Raw genomic sequence first — 20,350 nt, 5'->3', positions numbered from 1 at the left:
TGGCCGAGCCCGGCAGTGTAAACGGACAAAATTGCGGGGCTCGGCCACGCAATTTAGGCTGGGCTCGGCCGCGGCTCGGCAGCGGCTCGGCCCAGCCCCGCACTGTAAACGGGATCTTAGATCTTATACATCGTGTCTATTGAACTGTGACAACCATTTCGTACGTTGTTTTTACTCACCAACATGTTTACTGGGAGACGTTTGGAGCACCTTTTTTTTGTTTTTTGTTTTTTGTTTTCTCTTGAAAAAGGCAAACAATAATTTTTTCTTATGTCTTAAAGAATGGTATTTGCACCTATGGTGAATTTTCAGTCAATCTGAATTGTATCATGCTCCGGGTTCTTGCTCTGTGCACTAAAACCCGAATGCAGTGCTGGGGATTTTTTTTTTTTTTTTTTTTTTTTGCCTCCTGTTTTCACAATCTGGGTCTATCATGTATTAAAGGAGTCTTCTATAAACTTATTTGATGAGGCCTTTACGTCCAATACATAACGTGCACGTGCAACATTGAAACATTTTAGTTTTGCAAGGTGATTAAATCCGTAATGCGCATCATAGGTCATGACACAAACATTACTGAACATTGATAACACTTGTATTTACAAAATTATTCGATCATCAATACCGTTATATTATATTCAGTGACTGTGACCTTGTACAGCTGGATATCGATTCTCCTCCTGAGGTGCAATCGTTGCAATCGTTGACCATTTAAAGGGGAGATCCAGTCCAACAAAATAAGTTAGTCTGATAAAAAAAGAGTAAAATCTTACGAGTTCAACGGTAAATACTTGACTGAAATCGGATGAAAAATAAGGAAATTATGAAATTTTGAAGTTTTGCCAATTTCTGCAAAACAATTCTTGTACAGTCGATATGAATATGCAAATGAGTGAGCTGACCATGTCATACCCTCACAATTTTCCATTGATCGTGTACAAAAAAAAAATGACGAAAATTCAATGTTTCTGTCATTGAAGTCTGAAATGTGATATTATTCCTGCTTGAATAACTTCAGAATAATGATCAGATAGACATATCACTATTTGAGCAACGGGCATAATTGCGTTTGAATGGCAAATTGGAAATTTCAAAATTTTATGTACAAACTCTATGGCAAGTTGTGAGGGGATGACATGCTCACTTTGCCATTTGCATATTCATATTGACTGTTCAAGAACTGTTTCCACAAAAATAAGCGAAACTTCAAAATATCATAACTTCCTTATTTTACTCTTTCTTATCAGACTAACTTATGGACTGGATTTTTCCTTTAAGAAAACAAACAAACAGAGAAGAATCGTCATTTTCAATGCGCACAATAAGTGAGACAACTGAGAAAGACGTCACAGAAAAGATGTATAGACTTAAAAATGTAAAGCGAAAAGAAAATCAGCAAAACGGTACTTCCAGTTATGTTCAAATTTCTGACAAACAAACTTGAAGGACTACTTGCTCAGATACATGTTAAACAAGGAACCCAGTACGGCTGATCCACGAACATAGCCAACCTATCCCAACAAATGGCCCAGTACAACTTTATTTGGTCGGCGATGCAGATGACAATCACACTGCGTATATATCAGATTTTCATCCTATCAAACTTTTACATTCATTATCGATCTATGTGAGGTTAAAAAAAAACAAAAAAAAACAAAAAAAACAAACTTGTCACTTCAGAAGCAAGCTTGATCACTAACTCACTGAAGACGTCTATATATTGTTGTATTTCAGGAATTACATTTGACATCATGCCTACGATTAATTCAAGCCTTGACGGAAGCGTCTATGATCCATACTCTGATTCGACTCTGGTCATCAGTAACACGATCCTCGCCTCCATCATCTGTGTCATTAGCATCGTCGGCGTACTCGGTAACAGTTTCGTCATCCTGCTCGTCTCCCTGTCCCGCCAGCTCCAGACCGTCACCAACATCTTCGTGGTGAGTCTGACCACCTCCGACCTGATCGGATGCGGCATGCTGAGCCTCGACGCGGTGGCGCTAACGACGCTTGAGGGATGGCCGTTGCCTGATTGGGTGTGTCAAATGGTGGGCGGGGTCACCCTCATTGCCTTCAAAGCGAGCATCGTCCACCTTGCCTTGATCAGCGTCGATAGATTTATCGTCATCACCCGCCCGAGAATGAAGTACAAAGAAATATACAGTAGCAGAAACGTGTTTTTCATGGTTTGCTTCGCCTGGCTTTGTCCGCTTTTGGGAATTGTCCTCCCGACAGCTCTAGGATTTGGACGCCTAGGGTACAACGCAGATAACCATTTCTGCGTGTTTGATGGGACGAGACTGCAGCTGAGGATTGTGTACATTATCGAGGAGGTTCTCTTTGTCACAACTTTCTCTATCATCAGCGCTTGTTATCTGAAAATCTTCATCTACGTCAAGGCCCAGCACCACAATCTTTTGAAGCTTTTCAAGAACAACTCCGGCAAGTCTACGGCACCAGAGCAAAGCGAGATCAAAATGCGTATGACCATCGATAAACGTGAGATTGAAATTACCAAGAACCTCTTTATCGTAGTTTGCGGGTTTTTCGCTTGCATCCTTCCCAACACGCTTTGCGTCTTGACGGAGAAATGCTACCTGAAGTACTTCAAATTTACTGCTGTTGTGTACTCCATAAATTCCTGCATCAATCCATTCATCTACTGTTTTAAGCAACCGCTTTTTCGTCAAATTTCCCTCTGCGTGTTCCGGTGTCGTTGGTCAAAGATTCCCAAACCTTCTCCGTGGTTACAGCGCCTAATAGCAAAGAACAAAAAGACAGAAATGGTGAAAAATGATGACGTATCTAATAATGTGTCTGTGATTTCGACTGGCGAACTGTCAATGTCGAAACAAACTACCTAAATATAAGTTCAAGAAAATTACACATTTTGGGATGAAAAGTTGTTTTGATTATATTCATCAACTAGAAGCACATCTAATTGAATTTGATACTAAATAGACTCAGTTAAACTTCAATCAACAATAATAAATTGTGATCAAGTGATAATCTGATAATGAAAAAAGAAAATTGGATGATGTTATATATCCATATACTTCAAATCTAACTTTGTAATATGTATGTAAAACGTGAGAAAAAGAAAAACCCTGTGAAATAGTCATCTGATAAATGTCCATCTTGTAGGATCCAGAGCATGCTCATGATATGAACGCGAGTATTTTTTAAGTTTAAACTTGATGAGAAAGTAAGGTATCAACATTTTGAGAAAAAAAAAAAAGATCCGCATAGCTTTGCGTGGTCGACCTATCATAAGATTGTCTAGTCCTGATTTAGTGTTTGATTTTAACTTGATTTAATTTGTTAAAGGTTACACGAAGAACTGTGAGCAGTGTGCAATATTAGTGAAATTGTCTTTGCTGCTATTAAGGCTTATTTATTGTTACACGTCAGAAAAATGAATGTATTTTTGTGGTAGAAAATACTCATTTTCACAGGAATAGTGTTTTATTCACTTTATATGGGAAAACATTATATCCAGGCACAAAACATGATGACATTTCCCGTTTTCTCTTGTGTATGTATATCGTGAAATTTTCTACTAGCTTTGATAGCATATTATACAAGAACCAGTATGAGAATCTTATCTATGATCTATGAAATTCTCCTTCACAAAAAGCAATACCTTCAAACATTAACATTTTATGTGAATAGTACGTATACCTACTTCTCTCTAGCTTGCTAAGCCTAATATATATTCCTGAACTAAAATTGTTTTGGGAGCAATCGTTGCCCCAGATATTCCTAGCGCAATATATTTAATATAGTATGAGAAAGTGTTTAGAACATTTCGTAAGATTGACATCGTAATTGTAATTAAGTGTTGTTTATCTGTAATATTTCTAGATAGATATTTTAATGTATACGTCCAGTGTAGATGGTAAACTCATGGACACGACTGCACATTATACAAATGCAATTAAAGTATACTAATCAAAGTTTTCTGAGAAGACAAACAGTCACATCTTAACTGGGAACGTGATGTAAACACATTATGTAATAATGGTGATGTATTTTGTGTAGTTTGACAATAACAGACATTCGTGCATGATCTGTTCTAAAAATTGAGCTGTCTCCATTACACTCCATATGGATTGGATGGGGTTGGATGGTCGGATTAAAAGTCATCTTTCATGGCAGCATAAAGTAACATGAATAACATTCATTCTATTTTGTTTGTTTGTTTGGGTTTTTTTGCATTGGAACCATTTTTGAGATATGAATTTATTCGATTCATATCAATCTTAGAACGCTGCTGGCTTGACAGTGTGATGCGGATATGTCATGTAGTGGATCGTTTAATGACAAGTTCACCCTGATATACATGTGGATTGAGTGAATGCATCATTATCAATAGTACACATCAGTGAAAACTTGGGGAAAATTGGACAATCCGCTTAAAAGTTATGAGGTTTTGAAGTTTCAGTGACGGTATTGCTGGATGTAAAGACTACTACAGTTTGTGATGTCACATGTGTAGAACAATACAAAGAAAATATAAAGAAAATTCAACATATTTTCACCTTTCTCGCATAAAAAAGGGAGCACTTAACCTGCCACTCTCAGAAAGCAGGGGGATAATGTTACTCTTAAACTACGTCACTAGCAAGTAGAGGGAATGTATACTTTTTTCCGAAAAATGAAATTTGGTGGAATTCTCTTTATATTTTCTTTACATAGTTCTATGCATGTGACATCACACACTGTAGTACACCCGTGCAGACTGCACATAAGCTTTAAAGGGTAAGGCTAGTAACTGATCAGTGGGAATCAGTGGAAATGCTGGGAGATGATTGTTCCAATCCTTATGGGATTCATTCAAGAGTTCATTGTATATCTATTGTTGTGTGAAAATGATTTGCTTCAGAACGGTCTCATATTCAAGTAATGTGCAGATTAATGCTCCGTCACTGACCAGGGACGCTAACCTGGAAGCATTAAACTGCACATTACTTGAATATGAGACCATTCTGAAGCAAATCATTTTCACACAACAATAGATATACGATGAACTCTTGAATGAATCCCATAAGGATTGGAACAATCAACTCCCAGCATTTCCACTGATTCCCACTGATCAGTTACTAGCCTTCCCCTTTAAAGAGTTATAACTTTTGAAAGGATTGTCCAATTTTCTCAAACTTTTACTGAAGTGTTCAACTGATATTGCTCTACTCACTCATGCACATGTATGTTAAGTTGAACTTGTCCTTTAATATAATGTAATTTTGTATGTGCGTTTGTGTGAAATAAACTATAATTATGTGTACAGTCTTTTTTACACAGACTGCGTCTTCAAACACAGTCTTTCGTAATATAGTCCATGGGCCAGGTTAGATATTGGTACCACCAAAAGGGACAAAACCTTTGTGGTGCCGTTTTGTTTGTTAGGCATAAGTGTATCAAACTATGATAGCAATTCCAAATGAGTAGCTTTAGTCATGAAAAATGTAGTCTTTAATAAATGCATTCTGGGCTTTAATAATCAGCCCGCGCGTCTGAATCGAGACTATACACAGAACGGTCTCTACGGAGCGCACTGTTTTGAACGGCGTGTATCTCTCCGTGGAGTCATAGTCTACGTTCAAGGCTATTTGCAGATCTTGATACCAGCAAATGACCGCGGTCGTACCCCAATTAGGGTTGTATACAGCAAGGGGATTGGAGGGTTTTGCCCATTCCCATTCCTAGACTTTCACCCCAAAACCAGACTTTGTTTTTTTTTTTACTTGGACATCACATTTTCAGATTTATCAGATATTGAGTAAGTCAGTTAAAAATTAAAGAAATTATCCCTTTTTTTTTGGGGGGGAGGGGGTTGTTAATTGTTAATTGTGCTTTTCGAAATTTGGTTATCCTAGCATGACGCATGGCAAGGAGCAAAGTAATTTCGATTTAGCAATTCCATTTGTTTCTCGGTATCTACTTGGATTTTTGTTTTTATACCTTGTGTCACCAAAATGCAATTGCTCTGAAAATTCTGACAAATACTCTGCAACAAACACTAATTTGCTCCGTCGACATAGCTCTATTTGCATTTGCGGACATTTGCTACTCCCCAATAATATCGAGGCTTGCTGACTTTCTGAAGTTGCATGGCGGTGACCAATAAAAACAAAACATAAGAATAAAGCCGCCCCAAAATTCTCTCTTTTCGATTAACGCCCATAATATACATATGCGTGTCTATTTTGTGTTTGCTCATTAGTTTGTTTGAATTAAAATTAATGTTCGTTTTTCGTATATCTTTTGGTATAATCATCATGGCACTATCTATCATATTTCCTGTCACTTTATCCTTTCCATTAAATGTCGAAGTAAATTTGCTCTGAAGAGTGTTTCGTATATTTAGTAACATTAACTCACCCGTTCTGCAGAATTATTAGTATTAAGAAGGATGTTTTGCTATCTCTCGTTGCGCTCTTAATTTTGGTGAATACACTGTATGTAGATATCTCGCTATTGGCGTGTTGGTACTTGGGAGTTGTTTGTTGAGGTGTCTATGTCAAAATGATATCAAAATGTTGGTGATGATAGTGGCTCTGATTATTTGGAGTAGTACAGGATATTTGATTACGAATATAGTAATCATGATTTTAACAAACGGTGACAGATACGATTTCGCCGTTGATAGTGTCCTTTGAAATGCCGGGTTTTTTTTTTTTCTTCACTGTTTTCCCGTAAATATTCCCCAAAGTGTTTATCGCATAGTTGAATAAGAACTCTAAGAACACGAAGAATGCAACACCTCGCGTGTGTGGAATGGGGATACCCTCGCATTTGATTATGTGACAGTGGATGAATTGTTATTATCCCAAAAATAGCAAAAATTTGGAGAGGGAGGTGCTCCGCTGATACTGAAAATTAAACTTTGCTCACTATAAGTTTGATATCTTGTCTGATCACCTCCAAATTTGATGTCGTTTCCTGAAACTTATTACGCATATACGTTGTATAAGATATGTTTAATTTGTGTTAAAGTATTTTGGTTACCATGGCAACAAATAAACATAAGTAAGTTCTGTTTCACATTTTGACCCGTTCTTAGTTTCTTGTTACTTATTATTTTATGTGTTCACAACATAAAATAATGAAATTTTATACTTTTAAAGGAAGTATTCAATTATGTTTGAAATAGCTATAGCGCCCTCTTCTGTTTTGTCTTGATTTTTTTCTGTGGTAAAACCATTTTCTTAAGATTGGAGCCTGTAAATGCTCCGAAAAGGTCAAAATGAAGTTCAAATGTGTCTTATTAAGTCTAGATAGAAATCAACAGCAAAAAAAAAAAAAAAAAAACTACTTTGCATTTTCGCCTTAACTGCCCGATATATGTCTTAAAATTGGTTAATTGAATATTATTCAATGGGATTCTCTTTGTTTTCTTTGTATTTTGACAAATTGCTCCCTCTTTGTGGTTTCCAAGAAAAGTTTTGATGGTGCCATTTTGTAGAGTATGTCTTGATTTACATTTGTGCCACATTTCAGAACAATTGAAAGAAAAATATTGAAATTATAGAGGGAGCGGATTGTACCCTCCATGGTTTACCGAGCTTAAAAAGGGTATTTGGAGTTATGAGGGTTAACGGCTGATACTGAGACTAAGCTACTTCTCTGGAATTGCTATCATAGCAAAATATCATCTACAGATACATACCATTTCAAAATGCATAAGCAGAATTTGTCTCTTTAAGTGGCACCAATATCGTAAAAATCTGGTCTTGGCCCATGGACTAATAATAGATCACATGACATCGAAAGCAACGCCCCCCCCCCCCCCAAAAAAAAAAGAAATAACAAGAAAAGCAACAAAAACAGGATACCACGCTAATACGCCAGTGACAATCCGTACCATATCGTCTTGTGCCGGTCTTTTATAAGTCTTACATTGGGAGTTTATTGAAATTGTTCCGCTACTAAGAAGCAAATCGCCACTCTTCATGTCATTTACGTTATACCATAAATTGCATTACCAAGGTCTCATATAAATGATATATTTTGCATACTGTAATGGAACTCCGAATGTCGCAGTTCTAAGGTGATGATGCGACCGGTTGACATTATGTCATAATTTATCGATGTAAATCAGAAGCAATTCAGCCATTCGGCTGCGAAGTTTGATGATCAATAAACCATTCATTCATTCATCATTCATTCATTCATTCATTCATTCATTCATTCATTCATTCATTCATTCATTCATTCATGTTGTCGCGTGACGCGCATGCGCATACCTTTTTGGGATTGTGGTAATCGCTCATTGGATGAGTTTGCAGTGACAATGTACAGACTTGCCATCCCTTTATAAATCCTCCATGCATCACGATTTAACCGTACTCTATCTCTAAAGGGCTCAGCACCACAAGACCGGTAATTAAACCTGAACATTTATCCCTGCTCTGCTGTGTCTTCACACATCGAGTAAGGTGGCGCCTTTTTTTTCGGACCAGTCAGATAAGTAGCAAGGTGAGTTGTTGTTGTTGTTTTTCAGTACCGTAATGCACTTCTTTAATCGAAGTGACTTATGTGAAGGAACTTTCCTAAAGATTTCCGTACGAATTAGTTGAGAAGTTATACAATATCACTTCCATGAGCTAGAGAAAGAGAGGGAGAGAGAGAGAGAGAGGGGGAGGGAGCTTGAACTTTCTTTTCCAAGATATCAGGAAAAAAATGAACTTATACTGAATGGAAATGTGCTGACATTCTCATGGATATTTTTTTTAGATGCATGTCCCCAAGATGTAAACTTCATTGTATCACTCTAGTCATGGTAGTAATCATGAGGTCTTTAAAAATTAACTCACTTAATCATTGATTTCATATTCAGTATGTCTAACATCGAAAACTAAGTTGTGAATGTTCTTAATACGGTTTATTTTTTCCACTTAATTATTCAACGACAAGTAGAAAAAAAAATGGTTTAAAGTGTATCTTTGTTTGAGCGAAATGTTAAAAGAACAGTGTAATTGATGCTATCGACACTGTTTTCAATGTATTTTTCTTCCTCATTTTACAGGTGAGATCCAATGGCTATGTCTACCAACACTACAACAAATTCAACACTCATTGGAAGAGGAGATAATCCATACTCTAATCCAACTCTGGTCATTACTAACACGGTTCTCGCCTCGATCATCTGCCTCATCACCATCATTGGCGTGCTCGGCAACAGTTTCGTCATCCTGCTCGTCTCACTGTCCCGCCAGCTCCAGACCGTCACCAATTGACCAACGTCTTTGTGGTGAGTCTGACCCTTTCCGACCTGATCGGATGCGGCATGCAGAGTCTGCAGGCAATGGCGCTCTTACACTTGAAAGGTTGGCCTCTACCAGAATGGGTGTGTCAAATGACAGGTGGAGTCCTACTTATCGCGTTCAAAGCAAGCATTGTTCATCTGGCGCTCATAAGTGTGGATAGATTCATCGTTATCACTCGCCCTAGAAACAGATATATGGAGATTTACAACCACAAAAACGTGTTTATTATGGTCGCATCCGCCTGGTTATGTCCACTCTTCTTTATTGTTCTCCCTCCAGCTTTGGGATTTGGACGTCTGGGATACAATGCTGCTAATCACTTTTGCACGTTTGATGGTAACGAGTTCCAAGTAAGGATTGTGTACGTCATAGAAGAGGTCCTCTTTGTAACGACTTTCTTGGTTATCAGCACCTGTTACCTGAAAATCTTCATCTACGTCAAGACTCAGCATCACAATCTTTTAAAGCTCTTCAAGAACAACTCCGGCAAGTCAAAGGCACCAGAGCAAAGCGAGATCAAAATGCGTATGACCATCGACAGACGTGAGATCGATATTACCAAGAACCTTTTTATCGTAGTTTGTGGGTTTTTCGCGTGCATCCTTCCCAACACGCTTTGCGTCTTGACGGAGAAATGCTACCTGAAGTACTTCAAAGTTACTGCTGTTGTGTACTCCATCAATTCCTGCATCAACCCATTCATTTACTGTTTCAAGCAGCCGCTTTTTCGTAAAATCTCTCTCTGCGTGTTCCGGTGTCGGTGGTCAAAGATTCCCAAACCTTCTCCATGGTTACAGCGTATTATCATAGCAAAAAGGCCGACAGACGAAATCATGACGGGTGCGGACATCCCGAACTCGTCATCAATGACAACCGACCGCTCGACTCCAATGGCAACCACCAGCTCGGCATCAATGGCACAGCTCCAGTGATGGGTAAATTGTGCTGCCTTATATTTTATTGAAATAAACCATCTGTGTCATTTTAAGAAGATAAATAGTTGAGGGTGGGAAAATAACGCCTCCAATATTGGACGCAAACTGTCAATTTGGTGATTAGTGGGAACATCAATTGATGCAAATGAATGATAATTAAGGGTTATTTTCTTTTCGTTGCTTAGATCTGAAGCACATATTTACATCCACAATGATTTTCACATTACCATGTCTTGATGAGATAAATTATTGACTACGTCTTGTATACTACGTAAGCTAATGCTGAAGTCATGAACGAGTACATGTGAAATTCTAAGTATGTTTCTTAACTGAGCAAAATATATGTCTATTGGACGAAAATAATCTGCGTGATGAATCTTCCATTTCATTTTAAATCATCTTCTTGTAATGAAATGGTTTCTTTATTCTGCCATCAGCTCAAATATCCTACTTAGAAGAGTACAGACTTTGTGGACCACTCAGATCTAAGTGCAATTGGGTACATTCGTGAGAACGCCTGTAAATCTAATTCGTTGTATATGCGAGCTATGGCTATCTTCTCATACTGGATACCCCCACGCCCAGTTTTTGTTAGCATAGGGTTAATATCAGGGAGGTAAATTGACACCTCCAATAGCCATTGTTGATAACGGTTTTGCAGTATTGTGTGGAGCATGGGAGAGGATCTGTCTGAACGCAAAGCTGCAAGATTGCCTACATTCTGTCACTGTAATCTAGAATGAATGCAGAAATGGAGTTTAGTCTCGGTTGAACCATTGACAATTATTCAGAGGATAATGTATCGAATGGATGACTTCATCTGGTCAGCAGACGACAATTTAGGAGAAGAAATCTGGATAACACAAAACAGTATAAATAAGAGTAATCACAGCATTCAAATTTTGTTGCTACAGCTAGTGTATATATACGGTATATAGTATGATTGTTCCTAGAAATCTGACGTCCCGAAGCATTATCATATTTCAAGATTGAGAATAGCCTTTACCCGAAGGCAAAAGTATTATTGTATCTATAATTCAACATTATCTATAAGAAACATGATTTGATTAGAATTTTATTGGAATTTACATTCTGTCACGTCGAGCAGTCGTAATGAATAAATATAGATGAACCTAGAAAAGGAAAGAACATTTACGGTTTAAAGGCATAAGGAATAGTATTGGTTTGAGGTGAGGATTCAGCTTTTAACTTTTTGCGAGATACTTAGGAACCACCTAGTGAAATGTTAAAGAGCATACAATTCTAAGAGGAATTCGAAGTGTATTTGATGAAAATCGGTTTTGAAATGGCTGAGACAACCCCACCAAAAAAGAAATAAAAATAGAATTAAAATAAAACAAAGCGATCCCAATGAAAGGTGGGACCAACCTTTCATTGCGATCGCTTTGTTTTGGATATCTCAGCCATTTTAAAACCCAATTTTCATCGAATATACTTTGAATTTCTCTTAGAATTTATATACTCTTTCATTTTTTCAGAAGAGGTTTCTCATTGTCTCCCTGAAAATCATCATAAAAAAGGTTAGAAACCTTAAGCCTCATCTCAACCGAAACTGTACCATCCCTTTAATGGAAGAACTCTTTGCTTCACGATCTTACACCTGCTGTTGAAATAAATTTTAATGATTTACTTTATACCACTGTAAACGCATTTCTAACTGTATCAAAACAACATGACTTGTAGAATGTTTGCTTTGTATTGTTTTACATATTTTTGATGGTATTTACCTTAACTTACATGACGTGAATTAAATCAAATTGAATTGAATTGAACTGAATTGTACAGACTGATCATTTAATGACTAGAAGTAATATGAACATATATATATATATATATATATATATATAATACAATTCTAATCTTTGTTTTGTGTTGTATATGAGTGCTGATTTTTTTCACCGAAAACCTATTAACGGTAAAATAATTTCCAATATACCTCTACTTAACTCTGCACAGAGTTAAAAGGTGTTTGAAATCTTAAAAGTCAGATATGATAAACACCTCCTCTTGCCTATATTTTCTCACCTGTATTTGCAAAAAAAAAAAATAATAATAATCCAAACATGACACATGACTACATTCAATTGTGGAAAAATCATTGGGCAAAATATTAGAAATCGAACAGAAAAGTTTGGGTTAAGGTCTAATCATAGTCGCGTGTAATCAGAACAAAATTAATGAGTAACGTTGTGAATAATATGGAAAAGTAAAACACCATGACTGTTTTAGGAAGTGCCCACTTTGTTGACACAACGCAACAAAATAATTGTGGAATACGTATGGGATACTGACTTTCATGGGAAGATGGATCGTTCAAGTAATATGAACTCAGCGTGGTGCCAAAATACGGCACAAACATTCTTCTACGACAGCTCATAGTACTGTAATGATAATATATGAATTGCAGCATTAAATCATATCAAATCATATAATGAAGTGGACTTACAAGGCAAGACGTGTCATACCATCTAGCCATTTCCCCCTCACATTAGTCAAACTCGAACCTCGGCTGTACACAAATGGTCACCTGATTCGTAGATTCTCGATCTCTGTCGATTTCTATCGAGACTTTTCTTCCTTTTTTTCTTTCTTCAGTACGATCTGCTCATGAAAAGTTTGTAGTTAAGGAATACCTCTTTGTTAAATGTGGCGTTAAGTTCTTTTTCACAATTTTTCTTCCACAGTGACTATGCTTTCAAGTCATTTGATTCAAGAAGTTCACAGTTTCCGTGTGTGTACAGATAAAGCTAGTTCGCGTATTCAAGTCACATGCGTCACTGCCAAGAGCCAATCGCATGTCTTCGGGAGCGAACCTTATAATATTTAGGGTAACAGGGGTTGGACATTCAGACTTGCAGCAATTGTGAGGGCAACTGCTGGAGATCAAACAGCACGTCGGTTGAGTTTCTATCATCTTCTACTGACAATTGTTACAGCCGATCGTCTTCTCGAAAACTAAGAAGAATATTTAGGTAAGAAGTATGCTTCACTGGTACTCACACGATTAATGAAAGATATTATTTATCAAGATACCATTTCGTGAAAGGAAACAAATTGAGAAAGAGTATCTCAAGTAAAATTTGGAGAGAGTTACGGATTTGACCTTTCAAGATTTGATATTTCATTGCAGGGGAAAAGAAGTTTCTTGTAATATTTCTGTGATATATGTATAAAAATCTCGAAATCGCTGTGATCAGTTTGTGGACAATGAATTTTTGAATTTAAGAAATGTTTGAATTTCTTATACAACATAACGTTTTTGATATATTGTGTAAAACCTATCTTTGAAAGTGCTGGAAATACATTTTTTAGCTTTCTCTGTAAAAAGGGAGCGTTTGAACAGTGCTGATATGCTTCTCTGCACGTGATAAAGTTACTATGTACAGACCTGCTGAATTTGCTTCGTCATGAATATGATATCACAGGACTTTCATTGATTAATTTGATATTGATGGTCTCTAGATTTTTTAGGTGCTTTAAAACTACAAATAAAACGACCAAATTTTGTTGGATGGAGACTGTTGTGCATTTTCATGTCCAGTTTGGGTTTTTTTTTCTGTTATAATATATCACATGGATTATCAGTTTCTGGTGGTTAAGATAATAATGCTCAACTTTCAACTGGCTTAAGGACACGATGTGAAGCACCATAGTAATTGTTTTGTTTCCTGTCCTCTAGATTCGAGTGCGTTTGAGTATTAAAGTTAACGGGTTTAAATCTTCACTATACAGGGATGGCAGAGGTCACGGTGAATTCAACCTTTATCGTCAGCATCTACGACCCTTATTATGACTTAGAGTTGGTTATCAGTAACAGCATTTTGGCCTGTGTGGTCGCCTTAATCACGATCACAGGCGTGCTCGGCAACAGTTTCGTCATCCTGCTCGTCTCCCTGTCCCGCCAGCTCCAGACAGTCACCAACGTCTTCGTGGTGAGTCTGACCACCTCCGACCTGATCGGATGCAGCATGCTAAGTCTTGAAATTGTGGCATTATTAAACCTGGATGGTTGGCCTTTACCAGAATGGGTGTGTCAAATGACAGGTGGTGTATGCGTTATAGCGTTCATTGCAAGTGTCGCCCATCTTGCGCTGATCAGCGTTGATCGATTTGTCCTCATAACCCGTCCCAAAACGAGGTACATGCGACTGTACAATGGTAGAAATATCATCATGATGGTAGCCTTTGCATGGCTGGCGCCGCTTTTGTCGATTGTCCTGCCAACATCCTTAGGCTTTGGACGTCTCGGGTACAATGCCGCCAACTACTTCTGTGTGTTTGATGGAACCAAGCTTCAGCTCCGGATGGTACACATCTTCGAAGAGGTTTTGTTTGCCACGACTTTTTCCATCATTATATCGTGCTATGTGCGGATCTACCTGTATGTCAGGAGGCAGCATCGCAACCTCCTCCAGTTTTACGACAACAAGCCCGAAAATTCCCAGGAACCACAGTCTTCTAGCATGCGAATGACTATAGATAAACGTGAGATTGAAATCACAAAGAATCTTTTCATGGTGGTTTGTGGATATTTCATCTGCGTACTCCCAAACTCTTTTTGTGTGCTCTTTGAATCTTGTTATCTCAAATATTTCAAATTCACGGCCGTCGTGTACTCCATCAATTCCTGTATCAACCCCTTCATCTATTGTTTCAAACAACCACTCTTCCGTCAAATCTCCCTCTGCGTATTCCGACGTCGGTGGTCAGATATTCCGAAGCCATCTCCATGGTTACAGCGTTTGGTGGATGTAAAGACGAAGAAAGGAGGTACAGCTGAAAGAACCGAAATTTCGAACACGGTCTCAATCTCCGCATCGGTGCAGGATGTATAAGGAGCAAGAGCTCCGACGCCCACACATTTGAAATTAGACGACGTACGAGCAAAGATTAGAAATCACAAAGAACCTTTTCATTGTTGATTGAATAATGTTGTTTTTGTTTTAAGTCCACCATTCTAGTCAATTCTTTCTTAGAATGGCGGGAGAGGGGTTGACCTTTTTGTTCTTCTTTAGAAAAATGAAATGAATTTGTCATGATATACATGTATATGTAGAATTCGTCCGAAGAAATTATGACTTATAATTTGAGATGATTAATTGTTTCAAAACTTTGCGTATTTAGAACATTAATTGCATTCCATTCCGTTGATATATATATATTTTTTTTTCTTCAGGCTTGCAAGTAAGGAAAAACAGATAGAAAACAATCAAACAAACTCATATGCATATCGTGCATGTGACGCCTTGGTAATATCCATAATAGTTTAGTAATATCTTAAATTCCCCAAGTGCCGATATATTCTCTGTCACTTCATGGAAGGGAAAACACGACTTTTTGTTTGACATATTATGTGAGGTGACATCTACGACTCCTACATAGTCGTTTTGAGGAGTGAAGGCATCGTTTAGTAATGTTGGGTCCGGTTGTCTGACGACTTTGAGGTTAATGATCATACATGGAAACTGTGTCTCGGATGTTGTGGAAGAAATGTGTGTAAACGAAAGTGCTTTTGAAAATTCTCGTTAGATATGAAAAAAGTTAATATTGAAAATGGCCGAATTTACCATACTCATTAGATGGATTAAAACGAATAAATAGTTTTTTTAATCTATCCGTAGAATGTAGTGTTAAGACAAGAAAATTCAAAATGGTTTAACAGTAGCATAGTGATATTGTTCACAAATATCTTACTAGTCCCTTTGCACTGACTAATCCTCGATTTCTTTTTTTTTTAAGTTTGAATGTTTTCTCATCATTTGAACATTACCTCATGTAAATTGTTAGACAGGGTCTAAGTAATCCTTAGGCATTTGCGCAATACGGTGTATTCAAAAATTTTCTTTGCGCGAAATATTGAATACATGTTCAAGTAATGTAGATAACTTCAGATAAAGAGACAATCGCCACTAAACAGATATTGATGTTTCAGAAGAATTTCGACAGCGGCTCCAAATTTTCAGTCGCATTGTTGATCACCACGTGCTTTGGGGGAAGTGTCATAAATTGGGAGTTCGGTTTGTTACCGGAACACTAGATAAATGCCACGTTATGGACATTATACCGTGGAAAGGATCAATTAACATATATTATATCTATTAAGTCCAATATTCAATCATTGACAATTTATTTAAATAGGCACCTATATTTCGTTTATTATGTTCATTCAATCTACACCTTCTTGATTATGCTAGCTTATTCGGAGTAATATTAGAATACATGTATATATATATATATATATATATATATTATATATATATATATACAATACAATTCTAATCTTTGTTTTGTGTTGTATATGAGTGCTGATTTTTTTTCACCGAAAACCTATTAACGGTAAAATAATTTCCAATATACCTCTATTTAACTCTGCACGGAGTTAAAAAGTGTTTGAAAGCTTACAAGTCAGTTATGATAAACACCTCCTCTTGCCTATATTTTCTCATTTCCACCTGTATTTGCAAAAAAAAAAAATAATAATAATCCAAACATGACACATGACTACATTCAATTGTGGAAAAATCATTGGGCAAAATATTAGAAATTGAACAGAAAAGTTTGGGTTAAGGGTCTAATCATAGTCGCGTGTAATCAGAACAAAATTAATGAGTAACGTTGTGAATAATATGGAAAAGTAAAACACCATGACTGTTTTAGGAAGTGCCCACTTTGTTGACACAACGCAACAAAATAATTGTGGAATACGTATGGGATACTGACTTTCATGGGAAGATGGATCGTTCAAGTGACATACATTAATGGAAGGAAATGTATATGAATGACATTATGATAAGTCTATGAATTATGGTATAATGATAAGAATTATAATAAAAATAGTGACTGCTTTTATGTTCACCTGATTATGTTTCTCTCAATAAGGTTCATGACTGTGAGTGCGCACTTTAACTATACAATAAAGCACATGATTCTTTACAATAATTTGTCATCCTTTCTCTTCCTTCGTCTTTCTCCCTGGCGATGTATTTTCCCGGCAAATAAGTTGAGTTAATGTCATTGTCAGTGTATGAATGTGGCGAAGGAGTATGCTTTATCGTTTTTCAGTAGTGGCAGATCTTATACGAGAGTATGATCAGATGATTAAGTGCTTGTAGGTATAATTCTCGAAATGCTCTTTTAAGCGAAATCAAAAAGAGGAGGAGTGATTAATACATGTTTCGTTTAATGCGTCACGACCAACAGCCAATCGCCTGGCTTTCGTAGAGCGTTTTATAATCGGCAATAAGTGTTGAGAATTCAACACATGTTATCATCGTCTGGAGAAAGCTCCAAGGACATATAGTAACAGCTTGATAGTCAAATTCCTACTACCTGATAAAATTCTTCGGTCCTAGAGTCTACTCGAAAACGGGAGGGAAACATTTCATCGGTAAGACATCTGTTTTACTCATATTTCACTAGCCATAACACAATCCACAACGGTTTTAGCTGAAATTTTCAAACCAATTGTTGTGCTTTGGAGTCCATTTCGCAAATTATTGAAAAAAAAGACACAAAAATTAATAACTGAGCACACAGGACATCAAATAGCGTAATTATAGTGAGAGCATGACAATGCCTAATTCATCGATAATAAATTTCAGTTTACAATTCATAAGATTTGTATTTCTTTTTACTGTACTTTAATCATCTTTATCTTGTTGCTCTTTTCAAGAAATTTCAAATTAGTGATCAATTCTCGTTTGAATGCTGATGATAAATGATAACAATTGATTGTTTTCAGGGTGGTTTTGGAGTAAGTTGGCATGGCATATTCACTAAAATGTTGTACATTGTGCAAACATCGGGATAACGTTTGGGAGAATCATATCTTAAATTTCAATATCATAACCAATTCATAACATTTTCTCATCAATGTTGAATTGATTACTAATGAAATAGCTTGATATCTGCTAGAATGAGCTCACATGTGGGCAATACAACGAAACATCAAGTGTTTCAACATCTTTACAATAGTGACAAATCATATCTGGTGTAAACTTAGTGTCTTTCATCTAACTTTTCTTTCAGCGTAATACCCGATGAATGAAATTTCATATTCTTTTACTCTATCATCAAATACATTTCCAAATTCAAATTTAAACAATTTACTCCGATCATACTCATCTGAAAGATTCAGCGTTTCTTGCCAAATTTGTAAAACTGTTGGATAAGGACCTTTTCAATTCAACCAAATAAGTATTAAAATGTTTTTGATTTTGATATTGAGATGTCAATGAAATCATTTTATCTGAATCAATTTAGTTTCTTGTATTAGTTATCACATGATTCACATCTTTCCGAAATATTGTTATTTCATTTATCAAACCAAAGACTTGGGAAAGCATCTTTACATAAAGAAAATATGCACCAGAACAAATTCGTCGACATTATCATTTATCTTTTTAAAACTTTACCATGATCCATTTTAATAAAGTTGTTAAGATCAGTGTCTCTCGTCTACATAAGATGTAGCCTCGAAAGCGATTGATTATTTTAATTCGGTATCCAATCTATTCATTTCCTGAATGTCCAGTATTGGCAGATTTCAGGATGAATGCGACATTACATGTCAGCATTTACGACCCTTATGACGACTTCGAATTGGTAATCAGCAACAGCGTTTTGGCGTGTGTAGTCGCCTTGATCACGATCACAGGCGTGCTCGGCAACAGTTTCGTCATCCTTCTCGTCTCACTGTCCCGCCAGCTCCAGACAGTCACCAACGTCTTCGTGGTGAGTCTGACCCTCTCCGACCTGATCGGATGCGGCATGCTGAGTCTTGAAATTGTGGCATTATTAAACTTGGTTGGTTGGCCTTTACCAGAATGGGTGTGTCAAATGACAGGTGGGGTATGCGTTATAGCGTTCATTGCAAGTGTGGCCCATCTTGCGCTGATCAGCGTTGATCGATTTGTCCTCATAACCCGTCCCAAAACGCGGTACATGCGACTCTATAATGGACGAAATATCATCATCATGGTAACGTTTGCGTGGCTGGCGCCGTTCTTGTCGATTGTCCTGCCAACATCATTAGGGTTTGGACGTCTCGGGTACAATGCCAGAAACCATTTCTGCGTGTTTGATGGAGATAAGTTACAGCTCCGTATGGTGAATATCTTCGGAGCGGTCATCTTTGCTACAGCTTTTTCCGTCATTATGTCGTGCTATGTGAGGATCTACCTGTATGTGAGGAAACAACATCGCAATCTTTTGAAATTTTATAGGGACAAGCCCGATAAGTCTGTGACACCACACGGAAACGAGTCTTCTAACATGCGAATGACTATAGACAAACGTGAAATTGAAATCACAAAGAATCTTTTCATTGTTGTTTGTGGATATTTCATCTGCGTCCTCCCGAATTCTCTGTGTGTTCTGACAGAATCATGCTATCTGAAACATTTCAAATTCACGGCCGTCGTGTACTCCATCAATTCTTGCATCAACCCCTTCATCTATTGTTTCAAACAACCACTTTTCCGTCATACCTCCCTCTGCGTATTCCGACGTCGGTGGTCAGATATTCCGAAGCCATCTCCATGGTTACAGCGTTTGGTGGATGTAAAGATGACGAAAGGCGGTACATCTGGAAGAACAGAAATCTCGAATACGGTTTCAATGTCTGCATCAATGCAAGATGTATATTAGGCAAGAGCTCAGCTCCGACACCCTCAAATTCAAAATGGGAAGACCAGTAAAGATTAGATCGAAATAACAAAGAAACTTAGATTACAGCCTGTTTTGTGGCCTTTTGCCTATATTTGCTTGTAATAACTATTTTTGTTTTTAAGCCACCGCCGTAGTTAAAATCTGCATGCGTACAATTATGGGGGTCTGTTACGGCACATTTTGGTAAATTGCACATTTTGGTGCCGGTAAGGGTCTCCTACTGGTGTTCTGCGTGTACCCCCGCGACTCACTCGGAACATATTTTGAGCATGCTCATGGCCTTGTCATACCGTATCTCGGGAAGTTTTAGGGGTTGACTTGCGGGGAAGCAAATTTGCTACCCGGAGCTCTCCGCAGTTGGTCCGCACCTGACAGTACCTAGCGCGTATCTCGCCTGTATGTGCCCGGAGGTGCGCACGCAAGTCCGATTTACCCGCAGCCAAGTTTAGA

General features: G+C 37.4%; 3 protein-coding genes and 1 pseudogene across 3 annotated transcripts; all 4 read left to right on the top strand.

The window, feature by feature from the left end:
* The first annotated feature begins 1,751 nt into the window (after positions 1-1,751).
* LOC140234918 (allatostatin-A receptor-like) lies at positions 1,752-2,867 on the top strand. The gene has a single exon (XM_072314959.1). It carries the CDS (start codon positions 1,752-1,754, stop codon positions 2,865-2,867), a length of 1,116 nt encoding a protein of 371 aa, XP_072171060.1.
* Positions 2,868-9,044: 6,177 nt separating this feature from the next.
* On the top strand, positions 9,045-10,207 carry LOC140234917 (melatonin receptor type 1B-B-like; annotated as a pseudogene).
* A 3,758-nt stretch (positions 10,208-13,965) lies between these two features.
* LOC140234915 (melatonin receptor type 1B-B-like) lies at positions 13,966-15,066 on the top strand. Its single transcript, XM_072314957.1, has one exon. The coding sequence runs from the start codon at positions 13,966-13,968 to the stop codon at positions 15,064-15,066; it is 1,101 nt and encodes a 366-aa protein (XP_072171058.1).
* Positions 15,067-18,781: 3,715 nt separating this feature from the next.
* On the top strand, positions 18,782-19,879 carry LOC140234914 (octopamine receptor beta-2R-like). The gene has a single exon (XM_072314956.1). The coding sequence runs from the start codon at positions 18,782-18,784 to the stop codon at positions 19,877-19,879; it is 1,098 nt and encodes a 365-aa protein (XP_072171057.1).
* The last annotated feature ends 471 nt before the right edge of the window (positions 19,880-20,350 follow it).

Source organism: Diadema setosum, chromosome 11 (assembly GCF_964275005.1).
Source record: "Diadema setosum chromosome 11, eeDiaSeto1, whole genome shotgun sequence".
Taxonomy (NCBI): domain Eukaryota; kingdom Metazoa; phylum Echinodermata; class Echinoidea; order Diadematoida; family Diadematidae; genus Diadema; species Diadema setosum.
Note: the sequence above shows the minus strand (reverse complement) of the source record. Positions and strands in the feature narration are given on the sequence as shown.

Bases quoted from the DNA above. Each gene is read 5' to 3' on its own strand.
- LOC140234918 (XM_072314959.1), top strand. From the start codon at position 1,752: ATGCCTACGATTAATTCAAGCCTTGACGGAAGCGTCTATGATCCATAC.
- LOC140234914 (XM_072314956.1), top strand. From the start codon at position 18,782: ATGAATGCGACATTACATGTCAGCATTTACGACCCTTATGACGACTTC.
- LOC140234915 (XM_072314957.1), top strand. From the start codon at position 13,966: ATGGCAGAGGTCACGGTGAATTCAACCTTTATCGTCAGCATCTACGAC.